This window comes from Parasteatoda tepidariorum, chromosome X1 (genome assembly GCF_043381705.1).
Source record: "Parasteatoda tepidariorum isolate YZ-2023 chromosome X1, CAS_Ptep_4.0, whole genome shotgun sequence".
Taxonomy (NCBI): domain Eukaryota; kingdom Metazoa; phylum Arthropoda; class Arachnida; order Araneae; family Theridiidae; genus Parasteatoda; species Parasteatoda tepidariorum.
In genome coordinates, this window is record NC_092214.1 from 63,692,867 (window position 1) to 63,713,958 (window position 21,092).

At 28.3% G+C, this 21,092-nt stretch overlaps 1 protein-coding gene across 1 annotated transcript in view; it reads left to right on the forward strand.

The window, feature by feature from the left end:
* The window catches only part of LOC107452602 (protein O-mannosyl-transferase TMTC1), a 183,587-nt gene that overhangs the window by 90,543 nt on the left and 71,952 nt on the right, over positions 1-21,092 (forward strand). Inside the window, exons 5-8 of the mRNA XM_043054161.2 lie at positions 2,673-2,751; positions 3,780-3,883; positions 4,683-4,878; positions 20,030-20,151. Of these exons, the coding sequence (XP_042910095.1) occupies positions 2,673-2,751; positions 3,780-3,883; positions 4,683-4,878; positions 20,030-20,151 (501 nt within the window). The remainder of the gene's footprint in view (positions 1-2,672; positions 2,752-3,779; positions 3,884-4,682; positions 4,879-20,029; positions 20,152-21,092) is intronic.

A 21,092-nucleotide genomic window follows, 5' to 3' on the forward strand; every position in this document is an offset into this window, starting at 1 on the left:
CCATATTCTTTATTTTTAATAAAAAACAAATTAAATTGTGAAATTGTTGGATATTTAAATTCTTTTAAAGTGCAATTCTCTTTTTTACACTTTTATAAACACTAACTATTCATTTTTACTTAATTAAACATACTTAATCTTACTTATTTTTTAAATAAATGTAACTAGGTTCATAAAAATTAAACGTTTTGTTTTGCATAATATCACCACAAAAATAAGCTCCTTCATTATTAAATGTTTGGAATGTAAATTAGAAAATTCTTTATATATATATATATATATATATATATATCCAGAATGAAAGAGAAGAGAAAATTTCTCAGAACAATGAAGAATTTAAGATTTAGTAAGTCTCAGTAAGCAGCAACAGCACAGTAGTTTGATTTAAAAATCATGTTATTTTTAAACCAAAATATCATTTTTTTACATTTTTTAAGGCTATAGAACGCCAGGGATGTTGCTCACAAAAAAGTTACGAGATGGAAAAAAAAATGATTATTTTACATTTTTATATTACTACAATAACTATTGAAGTGCAATATGAATAGAATTTTTTCCCCACATATCACTGATACTTAAAATATCATAGTAGTACCTCGTATCATAATTTCACTCATAAAAAATATTAAGGAAGAATTATTGATAAATATCTAAGGGTCCCAACGGAAACGGAGTCGTTAAATTACCATTAAATTGCATAATTACAACTCGTATTTCGTTATCATTGGAAAAACTTCCGCCAGTTTCTGATTATACAGCTATACTTCGTTACTAATTACTCAGCAGATTTCACGCCAAGCTTCACATTATATATCGTTTATCGGAAAATATTAATATTCGTTATTTAATGTGTTGAAAAGATTGTGTTCGTTTTAGTGTGAATCTCGATTATACTCCACAGAGCTTGGCGATAGGGGGCTATCTTTTGAAGCTACTTCAAGATTATTTCTCGCATCAGATGTTACGCTTCGCCAAGCAATAATTTTTGCTTTTCCAATAATTGTTCGCTTCAGCTTCCCGAAAATTCTTTCATTTACAAATGAATGGTTCGCTGAATGCACGCATACAATAATCAATATACGTACTAGGAGATATTGTTCTTTTATATCAATGAAGGAAAAAAAATTGGCTATTTTCTTTCGAATCATCGTGTCTAGTAGAAAAAACAATTTTGTTGACGTCTTTAAACATACTATTTGAGAAAACTCATCATTACAATTAAAATATACGTTTAAAAAACTTGATTTATTTTACGGGATAGCGGAATTTACTTTAAACTTTAAGAAAATGAATTCTGAGTTAGTATTAAGCAGAAATTGAGCGACATTTTGGGTTATTCCTGTTATTAAAAATATTACAAAAGGCATGACTTTTTCTTACTTTAATAAATTAATATTAATTGAATTTCAAAATTGTTTAACTTTAATTTTAATAACAGAAGAAGCTAATAATCAATCGCTTAAGGCATCAAAATAGCTTAAAATGTGAAATAATTTGTTTAAAGGGATCATCCTTATTTTAAAAAAGGAAATTCTTAAATTAATACGACTTTTAAAATGGTTATATATTAAATATTTTATAGTTTCGTTATTTTAAAGTATTTAAAGGATTTTCAAATAAATTAACTCTAAAACATAAGGATTTAAAGTATTATTACATGTAAAAAGCTTTTCCAAATTTCTTTTGAAAATATCTATGAATATTAAAATATTTTTTTCTTCTTTAGAAATAAGTGAAATATTACACAGTTGGTAACATGATGAGTAAGTTATTCTCTGACAAATTGATTTAAGCGGTCGTAATTGCAATGTAAAGTACTTTGTACGAACAAAAAACACTACAAATACAGGACGTCCTGAATTAGAATGATAATATTTAAGACATCGTACCAGGATAATAGCTAAAGGTAAAACGATGATTCTCACAGCAAATTCATTTGACGATGTTCTACATTTGTAATTTTTATTTTAGTTCAAAAATGATTCACCAGAGGACGATTGTAAGCTTGTAAATATAAGTAAAATAATTGAAAATCTGATAAAAGTTTTCCGAAATCTATTAAGGAATGAAAATCTCATTAATAATATTTTCGAAATATTAATCATCAGCCGCAAGTGCATATCATAATGTGACACTTTTTGATGGGATTTTAATTAATTTTTCTCTGATTTGCATGTTTACTGTGCTTATCGCCATCTGTTTAATAGTGTTTAAACTAAATTAGAAACCTCTGGGAGTGATTCATGACCTGTTATGTAAATTGGCTACAAAAAAAAGATTTTTTTTTAAAATCTGAACATCGTTCTCCCGCTTTAAATTTTTGAAACCCATTTGAATTTCATTTAGGACACCTTACCCGTATATGACTAATTGGTTAGTAATTTGATTATTAAATCTAACAACGTAACAGAAACAAAAGAAATAAAAATACCACTTAGAAATACCACTAATGCATGTGAATAGTACGTGTGTACGTGTATGTGTGCGTGCATATTGAAGTTCAAAGACATTTTTAAAACATCTGAAAAAATTATCAAAAAAATAAGAAACGAGGGGAAAATATCTGATGGAAAAGAATTTGTAAAAGGAAATAAAATCTATCTAGAACTTTTTTCGTATTCTCCATGCATAATCACATCTATTTTTTTTAATTTAAGATTTTTATATTACAGATGGGTAGATATGAAAAATTTTTTTCGAAGAAGTATAGTTTTGCTAATGGATCCGATTTTGTGGATTGCAGTATTTGTGGTTAGTATAAAATAATTTAATTATCTAATAACGATGCAATGTTTTTTAATTTTCGCATATATATATATGTATGTATTGATCAAAATTGGCTTAAAAAAGATTGTCGGGTACATTAGTTAATCAAATGATATTTGTTGAATTAGGGGTTCATATTTTCTAAACCATTAAAAAAATGACAAGAAGTATCTATTTACGAAAGTTGTTGTCATTATTGCTTGTACAGTGCGTAAAGTAACAAACAGACCACCCTGAATAACTTTTGATCTAACGATCGGATCTGCACGTTTTAGGAATTTCTTAAGACCAATTCGACCAATTTTGCTAAAATTTTGTATTTTTCCGTGTACATATGTTCTTTAAAATGATGCAAAAAATTTTATACTTTGCAAAACAGATTTTGTTCGACCATTATTAAATGAAATAATGAAAAATAATAAATATTTACTAGAAGTTTATTTTTTGCATGGACTTATCTAAAGATAAGCAAATTTCATAAATGTTTGCAAAAATTTTCAATTCGCTGAAATTTCTTTTGAGATACAGCGCTTTCCGAGGTATACACAAAACATAAAATTAACATTAAGGAATCCAAACCTAAGAGCGTTCTCCTGACCAAAATATTGGGACCATATTCCCCAGATTGCGGCTACCTCCTGTATTTAGGGGGTCAGGAATTCGAATCCATTGAAAAAAAGGTATGTTTATTCAGAGAAAGTACGTTTTTGTATCTGATGGTGGAGCTTCAATTATCGTTTGCATTTATTAATTAGCATATTTGGGATCATCTTCCTGAGTCATTAAGATTGAGTCCTTGAATGTGAAGATCGTATCTTTAGATCAAAAGTTATTCAGGGTGGTCTGTTTTTTGTTTTTTTTTGGATTCTTGACTCCGAAAGCTTTGTCCTTTGCGCTCATTTCACCCTAGACTAAAAAGGACAACATTTCACCTTTCATAAATTTTTTATTTACTATTTATGAATCAAATATTTTTTTTTAAAATTCATTTTTAAATTTATTTTTACTTTCAGTTCATAATTCTCGTTGCCTTTCGACTTTGGATGCTACAAGGAACAATGCCTATTTTTTCAGAGGAAGACAATCCAACTTCTTTTAATCAATGCGTGTTTACGAGGTAAGTAATAAAAAATACCAATATATGAATTTGAATGCCAATTTTTTAAAGTTATTTTTTGCAAGAAGTTAGAAAGCTATAACACAGTGACTCCTTAAAAAAATGTCGACAGTTATATTATTTCTCTTACCTGATAAAATAACAGTTTCTGAATATATCTTTCATCTTATTATTTTAATCCTCTTTTCTGTGTTTAGCATATTTCAAGTGTTAATATATGTCTAACAAATTAATAAATTAAAACAAGTGAATTTCAAACAAACCAAAATTAAATTTAATCAAATAAAAGAAATGAAAAGTTTTAATGCCATGCTCTAAGGTTTCATGTAAAAAATAGCATATTTTACCAAATTTACCAAATTTTCATATACATTTTTCAATTATCATATATTATAAAAGTATATTCTATTGTTTATTTTACCAGAGTACTTACCAAAGTGCATCGGTAAATATTATTGAACGTTTTGATGTTCCCATAGATCCAGAAACATGGTAAATGTTACCCTATTCAGGAAGTTTTGACCATAATTTTTTCTCTGTATATATAAAAAAATATTAGAAATAATCCATATATTCTTTTTGAATAAAGAGTATTAAATTTTAGACAAATCTACTAACAATATATGATTCATAAATGACAAAATCTTATCTAAGATTCGTATTGCTTTAAATATTGTCCACAGCTTATTATTTAGTATTATTGAAACTAGAGTAGTTTATATTAGCAACGATATTATACTATCAATTCATTTAAGATTAGTTATATTATCTGCATAAACAACTTTATATTTCTTTTCAGATTTTACACATACCTTTACCTAGCAGCTTTTAATTTTTGGATGCTTTTAAATCCCACCACCCTATCTTATGATTGGCAGATGGGAAGTATCCCCTTGGTCACATCTGCATTTGATGTTCGTAATATGGCATCACTGCTCTTGTTATCTGGCTTGGGCATCTTGTTTCTTCAGTTACTTCTTTCTTTACACCTCAAGGTAAGAAGAGGTAGGTGGCAGACTCAAAGGATGCAAAAAAAAACCTTTAGGCTTTTTTTTTAGGTTATTATAATTTCTTTTCTTCTCATGCATATTAGTTTTTTTTATTCTGAACGGCACATTAACTTCGTAGTTCTTGTTAGTAATTGTTTTAAATAAAGTTTTTTATTATACATAAATATTTTTTTATATAAATCTCAAAGGAATATAATTGCGGTTTGACGTTGTTACAATAGTTTAAAACACGAAATAAACTGTAGAAAAAAGCGTAAAATTGTTTTGAAAAAGTAAATCATAAAAATTTATTAACAAATAAAAATAATGAAGATTAGTTTAAGTAATTAATCGAGTCAATTTTTTCACAATGTGTGTTTCATCATCGCATTTCTCAAAGCGAGAGTAGTACTAAAAAATAATAAATGTTAGTTAATTGTTCGAACTTTTAGTTATATGCCGGGATTATTAAAAAACAATAACTAATAAGACAATGCAATAGCAAGGAAGATTACTCTTATTTCTGCCAAGCTTCAATCTTTATAGACGAACATATGCGTAAATATTTATGTCATAAGTACTTCAAAGCTATTAGGTACGATATTATGTACGCAATTTAAAGAGGGTGTTCTATATAGAAGGCATATTTTATATTGATTAACATTTTCTTACTTACTCATGCAATCACTAATTTTTAAGTTAGTTTCAAATAAATGATAGTCATGGCAGTTTTTCTTAACTGAACTGGTTCCAAATTTAACGATGTAACTTTGCTAAAATTCAGGTTATTTAATTTATTTTATGAAGAATTTATTTATTTCAACCGCAATAAATATAAACCGTAATAAAACCCATATTTTATTTCAACCATAATGTACATAAAGTACATCGCATTATATATAGCCCTGGCTACCTTTTATTTGTTAGAGCCATGAAACTATTCTTTAAACATTAACGCTACAAAACTATCGAATCAGGGAAGAAATATAAATAAATAAAAAGAGTGAAACAAACGAATCCACTTATGTTTCAAAATGCATGAATACTTTTTACATTATCATAGATTTAATAAATAATTTAGTGAAAAAATATTTATAAACTATTAAACGAGAATTGTATAGACAAGATTTCTATATCTCCCAAAATATTTAAGGCTTTTAAGTATGTATGTTTCTTTACTTAAAATAGAAATAGAAATGTTAGAAAATATTTGTTCTAGCATTTTAGTTTTAATTTTTCCACAATACGGCGAGTACAAAATAAAGGTAAGATATATATTTTATTTTATATTTAGATCTAGCGTCCTGTGGATCTGCTACTTTTCCTTTATCCAAGTTTGTGTTTAGAAATTTTATATATTCTGTATCATATTTTGTTATTTTCAAATCGAAATAGTTTGAAAAGTTTATATATTTGCAAAAAATGCATTTGTCATTGAAAACTTCTGTTTTAATATCACTCTAAAACTGTGTTTATTACAAAAGAAGACATTGATTGTATAAAAAAAATTTATTCCCGGAATTTTTCCCGCACCAAAACAATTAATATATTTTTAAAAAAGGTAAATATTTCTTAAGTATGTACCTATGTCTGAAATATATCATTACCAAATGTCAATAATAAAATTTATTCATATTCATCGAAAACCTGGATCGCACTGTTATTTTTTTGTCTCTCCACCAAGGAAATTATTCTAAATTAAGAATTGTATCAAACAATTATTAATAAGATAAAAATGTATTAAGAAGTCATTTTCTAATCTGTTGTTAATTTTCTTAAAATCCTAGTCAATTGTTGGTTTTTGTTTCAAAAGAAAATAAAGATAGCGGAAGGATAAGAGCATGGAGAAAAATAAATTTGTAAAACTACTGTATTGTATTGTACTAACATTTCTGATAAAATAATAATAATAATTCTGGTAATGTTATTGTTGTTCTTGTCGTCGGTCATTAAGCAGAGAGGTTGCGATTGTTCTTGTTTTAGAGTGGAGCTATTAAGGGCCGAAGATTTTGACTTCTGCACACATATACGCCAATAGGGACCCATTCATGCATCCATTCATTCATTCGCGGATCGTAATTTTGATCTGAACCAGCGAACGATCTATCTCCAATTAAGTACCAGCAGAGATATAATTTGTTATGGGAACATGGAGGACTTTGTGACCCAAAGAATTTAACGTGTGCCAGCCATCAATTACTACACGGGGAGGGAGTCTTGGGCCGCCTTTATTCGAACTCCCGGTCTCCCGAACGTGAGTCCACTGTCCTGCTAACCTGGCCCAATTAATAGAAAACAAAATATACAGCATTTAAACCATTGGTTTCCAACTTACATGAGGACGGGAGCCGCAACTAAAAACACCAGTCAAATGGCGAGCCGCAACTTTTTCAAAATTTTTTATTGGACTCTTTTATGTTTGAAGGAACATTAAATATTACTGCCGGATTTTTATCAAGTTGTACAAAACAAAAGTATTGAATTTTAAATTAAAATAACGAGTAGATTTTTAAAAATATTTAATTGCATGTTAAAAAATTCTTTCTACTAACACTTTAATGTGCACCTATGTATTAAACAATTAATGGGCAACAGATAAGTAATGCAACTGACACTCATTGGCACCTGCAACAGGGACCGAGGAAATGTACTTACATTCGAATGGAAACTTAATAAAATAAGAGTTATATTTTGCTTTCAAATACGCAGTTTTTTTAATATTAAAACACAAAATAAAAAGCATTACAAATAATGTAATTACGTATCATTTTGAGTCTTCTCTTAATCAGAAACTTAGTGACAAGATTTTATTTTCTTTTAAATTTCATTTTGTGATAAATTAAAATTTTTTTCGACTTATTAGGAATTATAGCAAAGTAAATTCTCGAGCATCTGAAATTAATTTCTTTTCTTTTCCGCTCAGGCCATATTCAATTCAAAGAATTTAAATAAGACATGATATTCATTACCTCCTTTATGTGTTTTAAAATTTAGAAATGCAAATAATTTTGTCTAAAATGAATGGTTTCAAAAAGTTAAGTCGGAGAATTACTCCGAGAAAATTTTTGACGCTCACATGCTAAATTATATTCACAAAATGCAAAAAAAACGAAATAAAAAAGAGGCAACTTACACGATTACTTTTGTATTTTAATAAATATTTTCTTGGATGCAAGACCTAAGAAATAATTTATTTTTGCACCGTTGGTATGTTAAATTTCACAGAAACGAAGAAATTAGGGTTTTTTTAATCGAAAGAAATGTATTTTAAACCCATATAGATTTTTAACGAAAATTGTCAGCAGAAAAATGACATCTAATATATTTTAGTTCACGGGCCGCAAAAAAAGGCTTCCTGGGCCGGATGTGGTCCGCGGGCAGCCAGTTGATAACCACTGATTTAAACCATTTATTTGGTAATTTTTCCTTTCCTATGGTAATGGTTTACCGTATATTCTGGTTTTCAAAATTATAGTTCTTATTATCACACATTGAGTAAAAAATAGAAAGCTGTAAAGTAAATTTAACCGAATAACTGGTTTTTATGCGATACTTTAAGACATCATTATAAAATTATAAAATTTTACCGCATTCACCAAATTTCGTCACACATTTTGAAACAGTTTTTTATTGCTGATTTTAACCAAGTCGTTACCACAGCGCATCGGTAAGCATTATCGAGAATTTTGGTACTCCCATAGAGCTAGAAAAATTTACTATATTAGAGTAGTTTTGACCTTACTTTAAAAATTTTAAGTTATTTGCCTCAAAGTCTTTAATTAGTTCTTATAAAAAATTTTAAAAATTCTTAACCACCTATGTAAATTATAAAATTTAAAACAAATTTATTTATTATTTTTTTACTGCTATAAAAATTAATGTGATTTGGTAAATATTTAAAAGTGAATAATACACAATTAAATTTTATGTGTTAGAATTGGTTCTACAAATTATATGTTGTACGCAATGAGTAGATTCTCAAATTAAATAAAACTAAATGTTATATTCAAGTATTTTAATAAATTTATAAGCGCTTTTATGTACATATCAATATATCTTTTGAAAATTAGTATTTTTTTTCTTAATGATATTTGATACTTCTAATTCAATGCTATTAGATGATAAAGAAAGTATGCATAAAGTTTTTATATATATTTATATACACGCACTCTCAGAAATTAAGTCCTCATTTTTGACGATTCAGCTATCCTTGCGCAGTATACCGTTCATTTTGAGAAACGTTTCCTCGCAAATTACCTGCTTTGTGACGAAACACGAACTCTCAATTATATGACGAAAATTTAAGGCTTTGGTGTAATTTATCTCGCTGTCCTTCTTGTCTTGTTCCACCTATGCGGTATCCACGTTAAAGTGATTATTAGAAAAATTAGATACGTTAGGCACTACGTTATGTTTTTTTTTTTCTTCTGAAAAAAAAAAGAATGACAAAATATTTTATTAGTTTTGAGGAAATTTGCTTCCTCAAAGTGATGATAGTTTGTTTGGAGTATACACCAGGAAATGATTTTGTCAAAAACGAAGAAAGTTTTGTGATACCTGAGTAAATTTTTTTTTATAGTGCGGTGAAAAGTAAAAAGATATAGAAAGCTGAAATATCTTACTCCAATGCGTTGGTAAAGCTTCTTTACATTATAATGAGCATTACTATAAATTGTTTACTAAAATATAATGGTATATACTTATTTTTGAAACATTATTTATTCATTGTTTGAAAAACGAACGCGTTTTTTAGAAGATCAAAAATATAAAAAATCTGTTTTAAAATGTATTTTTTAAATAGTCATACAATATTATACACTGCTTATAATTTTAAAGAATAATTCTATATATTTTCATTCCCCGTTGTCCTTTAGAGGCATTTAAAACTATAGTTAATAACCAGTTATACTGTCACTTTTTTTTAATCATTTCAAACATTTTTATCCTCTTTTTCAGTTTCAGAAGAATTTACTGAATCGTAATCGAATTCTATTAACTTTGATTATGATGGTTGCAAATGATATTATGATATCAAAAAGTTCTCTGTCTAATATTTTTTAAAAATCTGTATAACTTATTAATACAGAATATCTTTCTTAAATCTAATAAATTACTAGATAACACATTATATAAATTTTGGTCAAAAATCAGGAATAATTAATATTATATGAAATTTATAGAAATATTTTAAAGTTTGCCATAATGAATTATTATTATTATTTCACTTTTAATCGATATAATACTTAATAATCAAATAAGATCATTTTTGAGGATATTAAATAAATTTATAATAAAAACCATCAAAGAGTTTTAAGGATATTTTTTACTAAAATTAAAATAGATAGATAACTTATAGATTATTTAGATTAAAATAGAATTGAAACCACTGTTCAAAAAATATTTTAGTCTTAACAAATAATAATTTCTAATTTTTAATATTGAATGGTTTTTTTTAATTTATTTTCGTATTCCAGTTATAATTTAAAATATATATATATAGAGAGAGAGCACAATAAAGACAAAAGGGATAAAAAGAAAAGAGAGACTGACGAAGAAAATAAAGAAAGATAATAATAAGTTTTAAAAACTGCGCATAAACTGCAAGTATATAGAACTCATTAAATAAGTTAATAATGCAGATAAAACATGGAAAAAATATAATAAAGATTAATGAAAATCAAAAAAGAAAAAAATATTAAAATAAAATATTTAAAAAAAAATTATTAGAAAGAAATTATAAAAGAATTATTAAAAAAAGATTTAAGGTCGGGAAAATGAAATAATGAAAAGATATTATCTCGTTATCAGCTCATATATATGTATATATATATATATATACACTGNACTCAGATACGTGTTGGTTGGCATTTCTCCTTTCACACGAGGGATTGCAAAAACTTTTTTACCCAAGAATATTGCTCAAATTCAATTTCTGTCAAATCTATCCTTTTACACACATTGCAGCTGTCGCTACCCCCACCTGCTTTGCATGAATGCATTGATAAGTTAATCATTCTCATACCACAATATGCTTATCCGTCTTGCAAATTTCACGTCCGTGGTGTGTCGCCTTCCTGGTGTAGCAATTTTATTGGCCAGTAGTATATATATATATATAAAGTTATAATGGGAATAGAAAAACATTTAAACATTTCAAACGCTTGAGAAATGTAGGCTTACAAACGAACCAAAAATAGGATTTTACAATGGAAGAAACATTTCAAAGTAATATACTTATGTGTAAAATTATGCTTAACTTTTTCACCAGTGTAAATCAAGCTTTAATAATTTTAATGAAAAAATACTGTTGGTAAATGAAGCAGCTAAAATATGCACAGATAAAATCTTAAATGAAAATATTTAATTAAACATATGCCATGCGCATTTAGTTTTAAAGATTTAGTTTTTTAAGTTTAATGTTTCAATATATGTTTCTTAGTACTAAAGTAGAAAACGATTATTGATTTGCACCGAGTTTGAATTATTAGATACAAGCATAAATTTTTATCAAAAATGTATCAATAAAATCCTTACAATGAAGGATCATTTTATTTAGTTAACTGGGAGAAAGACACTGATAAAACCGGTTGAATCATTAAAAAAATTATGCAGAGAGAAGAAAATTGAAATTATCAAAAAAGCAATGTCGGTGAAATTTTAAAACATTCATTTTTCTGTTAAGAGTCCCCTTTCTTCGACGAATGAACTATTTCTGAAAATTTAAATTCCAATTTTACTCAGACTTACACTGTTTCGTTTTGTATTATTTAAATCATAATTTTCTATCATTACCATATAGGTTTTAATAAGCAATATCATAAAACTAAGAAATATTTTTTTCTACCCTTTAACACATATACGACACCAGTGTCACTTTTATATAGATATATTTTTCTAACGCTTTAATTACAAGCAAAAACATGTTTTAGTGTTTTTTTAATTATAAAAAATAATCTAATAGTTACTGAAAATTTTTGGATTATAGGAATTATATTTGTAGTAAGAAATAAAATCCAAAAAAAAAATGTAATTCGAAAAAAATTTCATTTATATTCAAATATTTACCAATAAATGATTTTTTAAATTAAAAAAATTTCAATGAGGAAAAACTGTTTCTTTTAGATTTAAATAAAGGCAAGTAAGTGCAAATTTAACGCATTATTGTTTGCTAAATGGAATACGTTTCACTTATTTTGACTAAAATTAATAAGATAATGAAAATAGTGTGTCTAAAACTCCACCGTTAAGTCTAAAAGTCAGTTTTTTTATACATATTTTTAAAAAAAATCTCTTTATGTTGTACAATTTAGACTAACGATTTTAATAGTGATTCAAAAGTTCAAAATTTTTATTGACATATTTTTATAGCAATAAAAAACTTAATTTTTCAATCAAAATGCAAATTGTCTTTTAGCAGTTGTTCTATTTTAAAATTTACTTGATTTAATACTTTTATTGCGTTTTTGTTATTGTTAAATTTGAATTTGATTTATCTAAGATATTTACTTAATATTTGCGCTAGTCGAGATGGAACATTATTTTACGTTTTTCATGCATACAGTTACAAAATTTATTCCTTTCCTCAAAAAAATTATGTTTTCATAGAAAACTAATTCTATTCTGGAAAAAGGTAAGATGCATATTCTTTTTCTAATCTTTTGCAGTATATCAACTGATTTCCCTTGTGTATAATTCATTTCTTGATGGTTTAAAACTATTGAATCTTTTGATAGCTTTAAATTATTACTTATAACTTCATGTACCTCTCATGATGCGAATATAAATGAAATAAATCAGGGATTTAGTTAATTTATTATGTTTAGTTCTTATTTCAATCTTTTAATGGGTAAGTCAGACTTAGCATAACTTAAGGAGCGACATTTACGGAGTATGGTACACCGTAAATGTCGACTAATTATTATCTAATTTTATTAATATACACAGACATACAGTGTCTTCGTAAATTTCATCATTTTTAAAAAAAAAAGTTTTACGTTATGACCATCGTACCCTTTGCCATCGGGCTAACCATGGGAGGTTTTCATTATTTCCCACCCCTTGTGAAGTAAATGCCTTTATTTTCCATTAATAATTCCTCCGCAAAGGTTTCATCCCAATGCTTGATCCAGGAGTTCCCTTGCCTTCTGGGTTGTGTTCAAAATTACAAGACTACGAAGTTGAACATTGATAGTCGTAAACTCAGAATTGGGAGGGCCGTTAAATGCTGGTTATGAAGTAAAATAAAAGTACCATCTAACTATACAACTTACCAAAAATGATATTAAGAAAGTAGGCACATTAAGCGTCGCACACTAATATCTAAGAAAGAGAAAAACAAAAACGTTGAGAAAATCTATCGTATCGCAGCTGAGGAATGCAGAATGAAAAATTTTAAAACCAGTTTGACTACTTAATGAAGCTTAGAGGTGTTCCTAATAATCACTTTTCAACTCCTCTGGCAGTCAAACTAGACCTCGTTGGTATTTCGATAGAGTTTTTGTTTTCTTCTCACTTTTTTGGCGTCATTTCAGAGAAGGATTCTAAACTATTTAGGTATGTAATTGAGGAACACCTAGAAGAAAATGGATTCCTAAAATGAAAATATAATACATTCAGAAATTAATTTTGTATGTTTAATAGCCTCACGCATGTTAAAATCGTTAAATTGGCAAGTTGGAAAGAGTTTGAATAATTATATATTACGTTTTAATTCGGCAAATATATTTTCAGAAGAAAAAAGGAATAATACAATAAACTAGAAACACATTGACTTAATATGTTATGAGAATTCATTCATATTTTTAAGTATTATTTTTATTTTAATAATTTTTCATACATCAGTGGGCTATTTATAACTTTCTAAGCAAAATTATGAGCAAATTAATGCTAATGTCTATATAATTAGTTTAATAGGTAATTATTTTTTTCAATAAACAAGATATAGATGTCTATAAAATCCTTTTCGTTTGGGTAATTGGCATATATTGAAAATTATTGTAAGTTGCAGCAACTTCAACACTGTTGTTTGATTTTAGTTTAAGCACAATTTTTATTATCCTGTCTATCATTTTTATTATCCTGAATATTATTTTTATAATAGTTCTCATTCAAGCTCTTTAGGGAAAAAAATAATACTTTTTATTCACTTTTAACACCTTTAATTTCAATTTAATCTTGATAACCGCTTTATTGAAGAAAATATGTTAACTACCAATAACCAGAGTAGAAATATCTATAAAATCTTTCTCCTTTCTCATTTTTTTTGTAATTTATGTGTATACTGAAATATTGTATTTTGTAGTCACTCTAATAGTGTGGCTTCATTTTTGTTTAACCCGGAATCATTTACTTCTCATTACTTCCTTCAAAGAATACGAAAAAATGGAGTTTTTTAACCTAGTAATCTATCAATGGCTACAAATCGCTATTTTACGACGCCAGAGGTATGCTATCAAAAAGGCAATGGATTACAAATATATCTATTTTTGATATCCTTGGAATGGTTTTCCAATAAATCGCTAGTGTAAAAAATATTCTTTGTATTGATATTTGATTTCTTTGTTCGCTGTAACATGTTAATACATTATTATAATTGATGGTTAACGCCTAATGCAATTATACTAACCACATTTTGCGATAGTTGTTTAATGTTTTCAAGATATCACTTTAATTATTTCAAATGATTGTTTGATTATAGCGTACTTTTTACTTTCAAAACTTCTTGAAAGAGTACGGCAAACTTTTTGTATCAGAGACTTGTTTGAATTCAGCCTTTTTTAATCTCTTAGACTAAAGCCGTGGCAGCACAGAGGATAAAACTCTCGCCTCCCAATAAGGTGACCGAGTTCGAATCCCAGTGATGGCTGGTTGATATGAGTTCTGTACCCAGTTTTGACCGAACACAGTGCTGACGTAAAATGTCATCAGTGGTTGACGAATTAGGGGTTTAAGTCTCCTTGCCACCAGGCTAACCGTGGGAGATTTCCGTGGTTTTTCTCTCCATGTAGTGCAGGTGCGTGTTATTTTCATCAAAAAGTCGCCCAACACTTGATCCAGAAGTTCCCTATTTGTCTTCAGGATCGGGTTCAAAATTACAAGGCTACGGAGTTAAACATTGGTAGTCGTGAATTCAAAATTTTGGACAACTTATCTTTTACTTCCAATATTTATTGTTTGACACAAGTGTAGTTTTTTTAGTCGTGAAACTGAACATTTCAGCGTATCTTACGTTTTATTTCCAAGACTTATTATATAAGTATGGCGTGTTGCTATTTGTGCTCTGTTGATATAAAAAACCACGGTAGAGCTTATACCATTTTGTTGTGCACTGTAAGAAATTCCTGATCATATTACGTTATGACTATTGGGTTCCTCATTCGCAAACTCTATTCCACCGTAAAATTCATTTTTAACAGATAGTATTATACATATAGTATAGATAGTATTTTAACAGTAATAGTTATTTAATTACAGGGATTCATTGATTCTATGGTAATTATTACTACAAAAATGACGGTACGTTTACCGGGATAATAGCATGTTTCAGTAAAATGGATTTTACGGTACAAATTGCCGGTGCTTTTTACCGTAATTTGATACGGAAGTTTTTAAAGTGTATACTTAAAGTTATCTTCAAACGTCTGAGCAAAATAATGACTTCTTTTAGTTTCAATGAATACTAAAGTCAGAAAATTGCTAGTTTGAATTATTTCTAGACATAATTCAGAAATAAGCAGTAGCGTGTTTTAGTGAATCTGAACTTCTTAAAGTGGATAAAACTGGCTTTTTAAATTTTATGAAACATAATTGGATGACAATTACATGTTAATTGCAAGTTTATTTTTCAACTTATTACGTGAGATTTTAATGCACATATTTCTAGAGTTATACTAGATTTTTCAATTTTCTCAAGTAACTATGTATTTAACAGGTTATTACTTCCTGATTGATTCTTTGATATTAATAATTTATCTAGTTTAATGTAGGGAAACAGTACGAGAATGCTTATAAAACAATTAAGAATTTTCTGCATTTTAAAATGTCGGTAAGCATTCCGTTTAACAGTTGATAGTATTATGGAATTTGTCTTATTCTAGTCTAAGTATTAAAATTAATTTGAAAGTATTATTATACTGATATTATTAATTTATTTTATTCACTATTAAAGGTGCTTCAATTCCTTATATTAATTACCTTTTTATAATATATATGTTTATTGAATTTATAATCTAAACAAAGTTTTTTGAGGCATAGTCACAAAACACGTTTTTTTTCCCTAACAGCAGGTATTGAATTATTATTATCATTATTATTATTATTATTAGGAAATTAGAATTATTATTAGGTATTGTCTCTGAAGATGCGGGAATTGTTGCATATTTAGCAATATCTGCTAGGTGCATGCGAACCTAAGTCACCTACGAGATACTGCCTTAGATCCAATCGCAGGGTGGGCCATATTCATGCATCACACAACTGAGGATAATACACGAAGAGAAACATCCATGCCCTGAGCGGGATTTGAATCCGCAACCATTGCCATTGCTATCAGGAACGTTGACCACTCAACAACCAGGCCGGCTATCAGAAAAAAAACTCAATGAGTATTTCGAAATATTTGGATGACAGGCAGTCTGTAACAGGGATGGGCAAACTTTTTTGGTCGTGGGCCAAAAATCTAGAAAAAAAAGTTTGGTGGGCCGAGTAAAAACTTCTGAAATAAAATAAAGTCAATTCATCATTGAGTGCATGTCACTCTACATCAACTTCGTGATTTTTAGTTGCCATTTTGGGATAAAAAATGTTTACAAATAACTCAAAAAGGCAGTAGCCATTTTATACATTTAATAATTTCACCATTATTTACAATGACGTTGTGTGTGTGCAATCTTTCCATGCGCAGTAAATTATGTTAGAGCTCGAGCCGACAGAAAAATCCGTTCGTTGGAACTTAAAACGCGTAGTCAGCCTCATGTGAAGTACAATTCACCTATATTAGATTCCATATGTCTGCTCCTCGAGAAAGACAAATACTAGTTGGAGCTAATCTACAGCTATTCTATAAAGAACTTTTGATTTCAACATTTTACCAGTTAAAGCTGTTTGTGCTAACTATTTTAATTATTTATGCTTTGTGGAACAAAAATAGAGAAAGTGGAAAGGTCATCAGTACTTTGTTAAAAAAGAAAGAACAAAAATAGCTTTAAACAAAGTAGATATATTCTCCACTGATCAGCTAGTTAAAATTCTGTCCGCGAGCCGGATAAAATCTGCGGGCGGGCCACAGTTGGCCCGCGGGCCGTAGTTTCCCCATCCCTGGTCTATAAAATGAATTTCGGATTATCCTGTATTCTGCTTATTTACAAAGCAGCTTTTTTTTAACTGAAAAATTTATTTTCATATACTTTGCTGGAAAGTATCAGATATTATATAAATATCGGATCTAAATCATGATTATATCAACAATTTAAATAAAGGCAAACAAAATTCACTAAAAGTTAAATAGTATTTGAAAGATTTTGATTAATCCTCTATACTGCTTAATTACAGAGCAGCTTCTTTTCAACTAGAAAATTTCTTTTTATATACTTTTGCCTGAAAGTATCAGATATTATATAAACGTCGGATCTAAATTATGATTATATCAACAAATTAAATAAAGGCAAACAAAATACACTTAAAGTAAAATAGTATTTCAAAGATTTAGGAATTTTTTTATCAGCTCAAAATTCACCATAAATCCATTTTAGGAGTATTTATCTAGTACAAAGAAACCTAGAAATAAGTACAAATATATCTTTGACCTTAATAGAATTCCTAACCCTAAATGCCATTCATAGAGTAATAAACAAGTAATTGTTCTTTTCCATAAACATTCCCCGAATTCATTTACCAAAAGAATTCCGGTATCTTACTTAGAAACAAAATGAGTTGCGGATAAACACTTGGAACGTAGGCCGTAATTATCTTCAAAAATAAAAGATTTCCAAGTTCCACAAATGGGAAAACATAAAGATTACTGATTTTCGCAATAAACACTTCAACTAAATAAAGAAAAAATAAAAACGTCTATCTATAATCAGAATATTAGCGGGAAAAATCGAATCATTTCCATTTTCTTAAGTCTCATCATTCCCCTTTTTCTGAGGAATTTTTATCCTAGTAATCCAGAAATCAATCTGTGCTTGGGTAGAGGGCGAGTAAATACCTCTCTCTATCTAGTCCAGATAAAATCCGTATCCCAGAATGTCAGTCAGAGGAAGAAGATATCTATAGTAAAATGGAAATTGTTCTTTTCCATAAACATTCCTCAACTTTTCTTTCTTTTGTACCCCCTCCACCTTTTCCGCAAAGCAAAGCCAGATACATTGTTTGAAGAATCGATGATTTAGTCTCGCTGACTCAAACTTCTGTTCAAAGGAAATTTATTTTTTCCTTAGGATTTTTCTGAGTTGAAAGAGTTGAGTTTTGAAAGATGAGTTGTAATTGTCTGGCATCCAGCCAAGTACCTTTTGGAGTTTTTGGTTAAGCAGAGAAAAAAAAATCCCGATTTCTTCTGAAGCATTCCCGCTTACGAGTTTCTCAAAAAGACAAAGAGATATTGTAGATAACGTTTTTGTTTTTGCTACTAAGGATGTACTTTCTGTATCAAATTTGGGGAATAATTGTAGTTTAATGTAGTTAATTTTGAAAGAGAGCAGTTACTACAAAATTCTCGCATTCAAATTTTGATGAGCAGATTTTTAATTATCAGATTGTAATAAATAAATAAATTTTATTCTCTACTTAAGGTGTCTATTTAATACTGAGAGGATGATAAATGCAAAAAATATGGACAATTTTGCATTTAAAATACTAAATACTTTTAACATCATAAGACTTGGAAACGACGCAAATTACTGAAAAAGTAACCATTACAAAACCACCGTCTATATTTATCGATAAATAAAGATAATCTATTTTAATTTCTATTATTTGCGCTACAATCACTTTCAGAAGAAAAGGTGAAATACGAGAATAAATGGTATTTTATTTGTAATTTTATAACCGTCGTTGTACAGCCAGCCCAATTTTGGGTTTACGACTGCTAATATTCAACTCCGTATCCTTGTAATTTTGAACCCAATCCAGAAGACAAGAGAACTCCCGAATCGAATATTGGAAAAAATTTGCCTTCGTGGAGGATTTTTTCATGGAACTAACCCTCTTTTGCGATACATGGAGAGGAAAATCACGAAAAATCACGAAATCATCTCATTCCAAACCTGATGGCAAGGGGGCTCTAACTCACGATCCGTCTACCACTCAGGATATTTTACGTCAGCATTGTGGTCGGTGAGAGCCGGGTGGGGAATTCGTATCGACCAATCATTACTGGGATTCGAAGTTCATCTCATTGGAAGGCCCCTTAACCACCACGGTATTTTATAGTTACCTTCTCTCATATTTGATTTAAAATTTCAACATATATATATATATATATATAAAAATANTATATATATATATATAACGCCACTTCTGGACTTCGTAACTGCCTGAATTCGGTTAGGAAGGGAGAACACAAGGTACTGCAGAAACATCGCATTCAGTTTAAACCACTAGTTTAAAATTTAATGCTTCAAATACACTAAATTGTAAAAATTCTAATATCGGCATTTTACTCACTCTCCGCAGTTCATGGCAGGTGACTCGGCATTCCAATAAAAGTATTATAGAGTGATTTCATGAAACCAGTCATACATTCCTGGAGCACGATGAACTTTCTGTTGTCATTTTTAAAAATAGGAGAATCAGCAGCAATTTTAGATGTTCTCCTAAATACAAGACTTGCTCATTCAGAATGCTAAAATTTATTACATGTTAGAAAAATACCTCTAAAACGCCAAATACATTAAATTAAATTAAGTTATTCATAACTTTCCTAGGGTTGACTTACTTTTATCTTGCGAGCTTAGCTTTCGTTTAAAATATAGTTATAGGAAATATAAGACGTTGAATTTTAGAAAATTTTAAAAATAATTTAAAACTTCAAGCAAGTATCTTGTAATAAACTGGATTATCACTGTATTTGTTGCAACTATTTTCGACTTTTACAAATTATTGACATTTAGATTTCTGTATACAATTGAACTTAAAGTTATCATTTCTTCTATTTCAGAAATCAGAAACAAAATCAATGGTGATGTTTTGGTGCATCTTGGTGTTGCCTTTTCTACCAGCGTCAAATTTGTTTGTCACCGTAGGGTTTGTAGTTGCGGAGCGAGTTCTTTATATTCCAAGGTACTTTTTATAGTTCATCTCTTAAATTATAATCCTTTAGCTTGATTACAATTAGATGAGTAGTTAATCTGAAATTAGATGAGTTAATAATTATAAAAATAATTCTGGTTAATTGAAACATAATATATGGTAGTTAAGCCATTCATTTGTTAATTTTTCCTTTCACATGGTAGTGGTTTACCCAGAATTCTGGTTCTCAAAATTAGATTTTTTTGTAACACGCAGTTATTAAAAAATACAAAACTGAAAAGTAAATTTAACCAAATAAATAGTTTTCATGCCATGCTCTAAGATATCATGATAAAATCACAAATTTATCACATTTACCAAATTTTAACACAATATATAGAATCATACTTTATAATGAATTTAACCAAAATCATAACCAAACTCTGTATAAATATAATGTGTAATGTATAAATTTTGTTATCACACTTTCCAGTATTTTTTTTCTTTTTTTGCCTTTTTGGTCAAACTAAGTAGTTTCACAAACCCATAATATAATTTAGAATACACTCAATGCACTTAAAAAATAATTATCATTGCCTTAAAAATAAGCACAAAAATTCCCAGTATATTATTCATCATAAAATCCCTTAATCGGCTTCAATTATATTTATGTCATAGTATAAATGTAAGTAAAACGGAATGTAAAACTTTATTTAAGTAGTTAGAAAGAAGGGCAGTAAAATTAAAGTTTGAAAAATTCTACAAATAATACCGAAAATATAAAATACATGGAAAGCTTTAAATAAAATTTTAAATACGCTGACTTTGTAGTAAAATGAAATAAACTTTATAGCATCAAAAGTTTCTAATTTAATAAAAGCTACTTTGCTATACTAATAACTTACTGAGGATATTAAAGTAAGAACTGAGTTCTTAGAAATGATAAATACCAGACATAAAACTTTATTATGATGAGCACAACGTTTAAACTG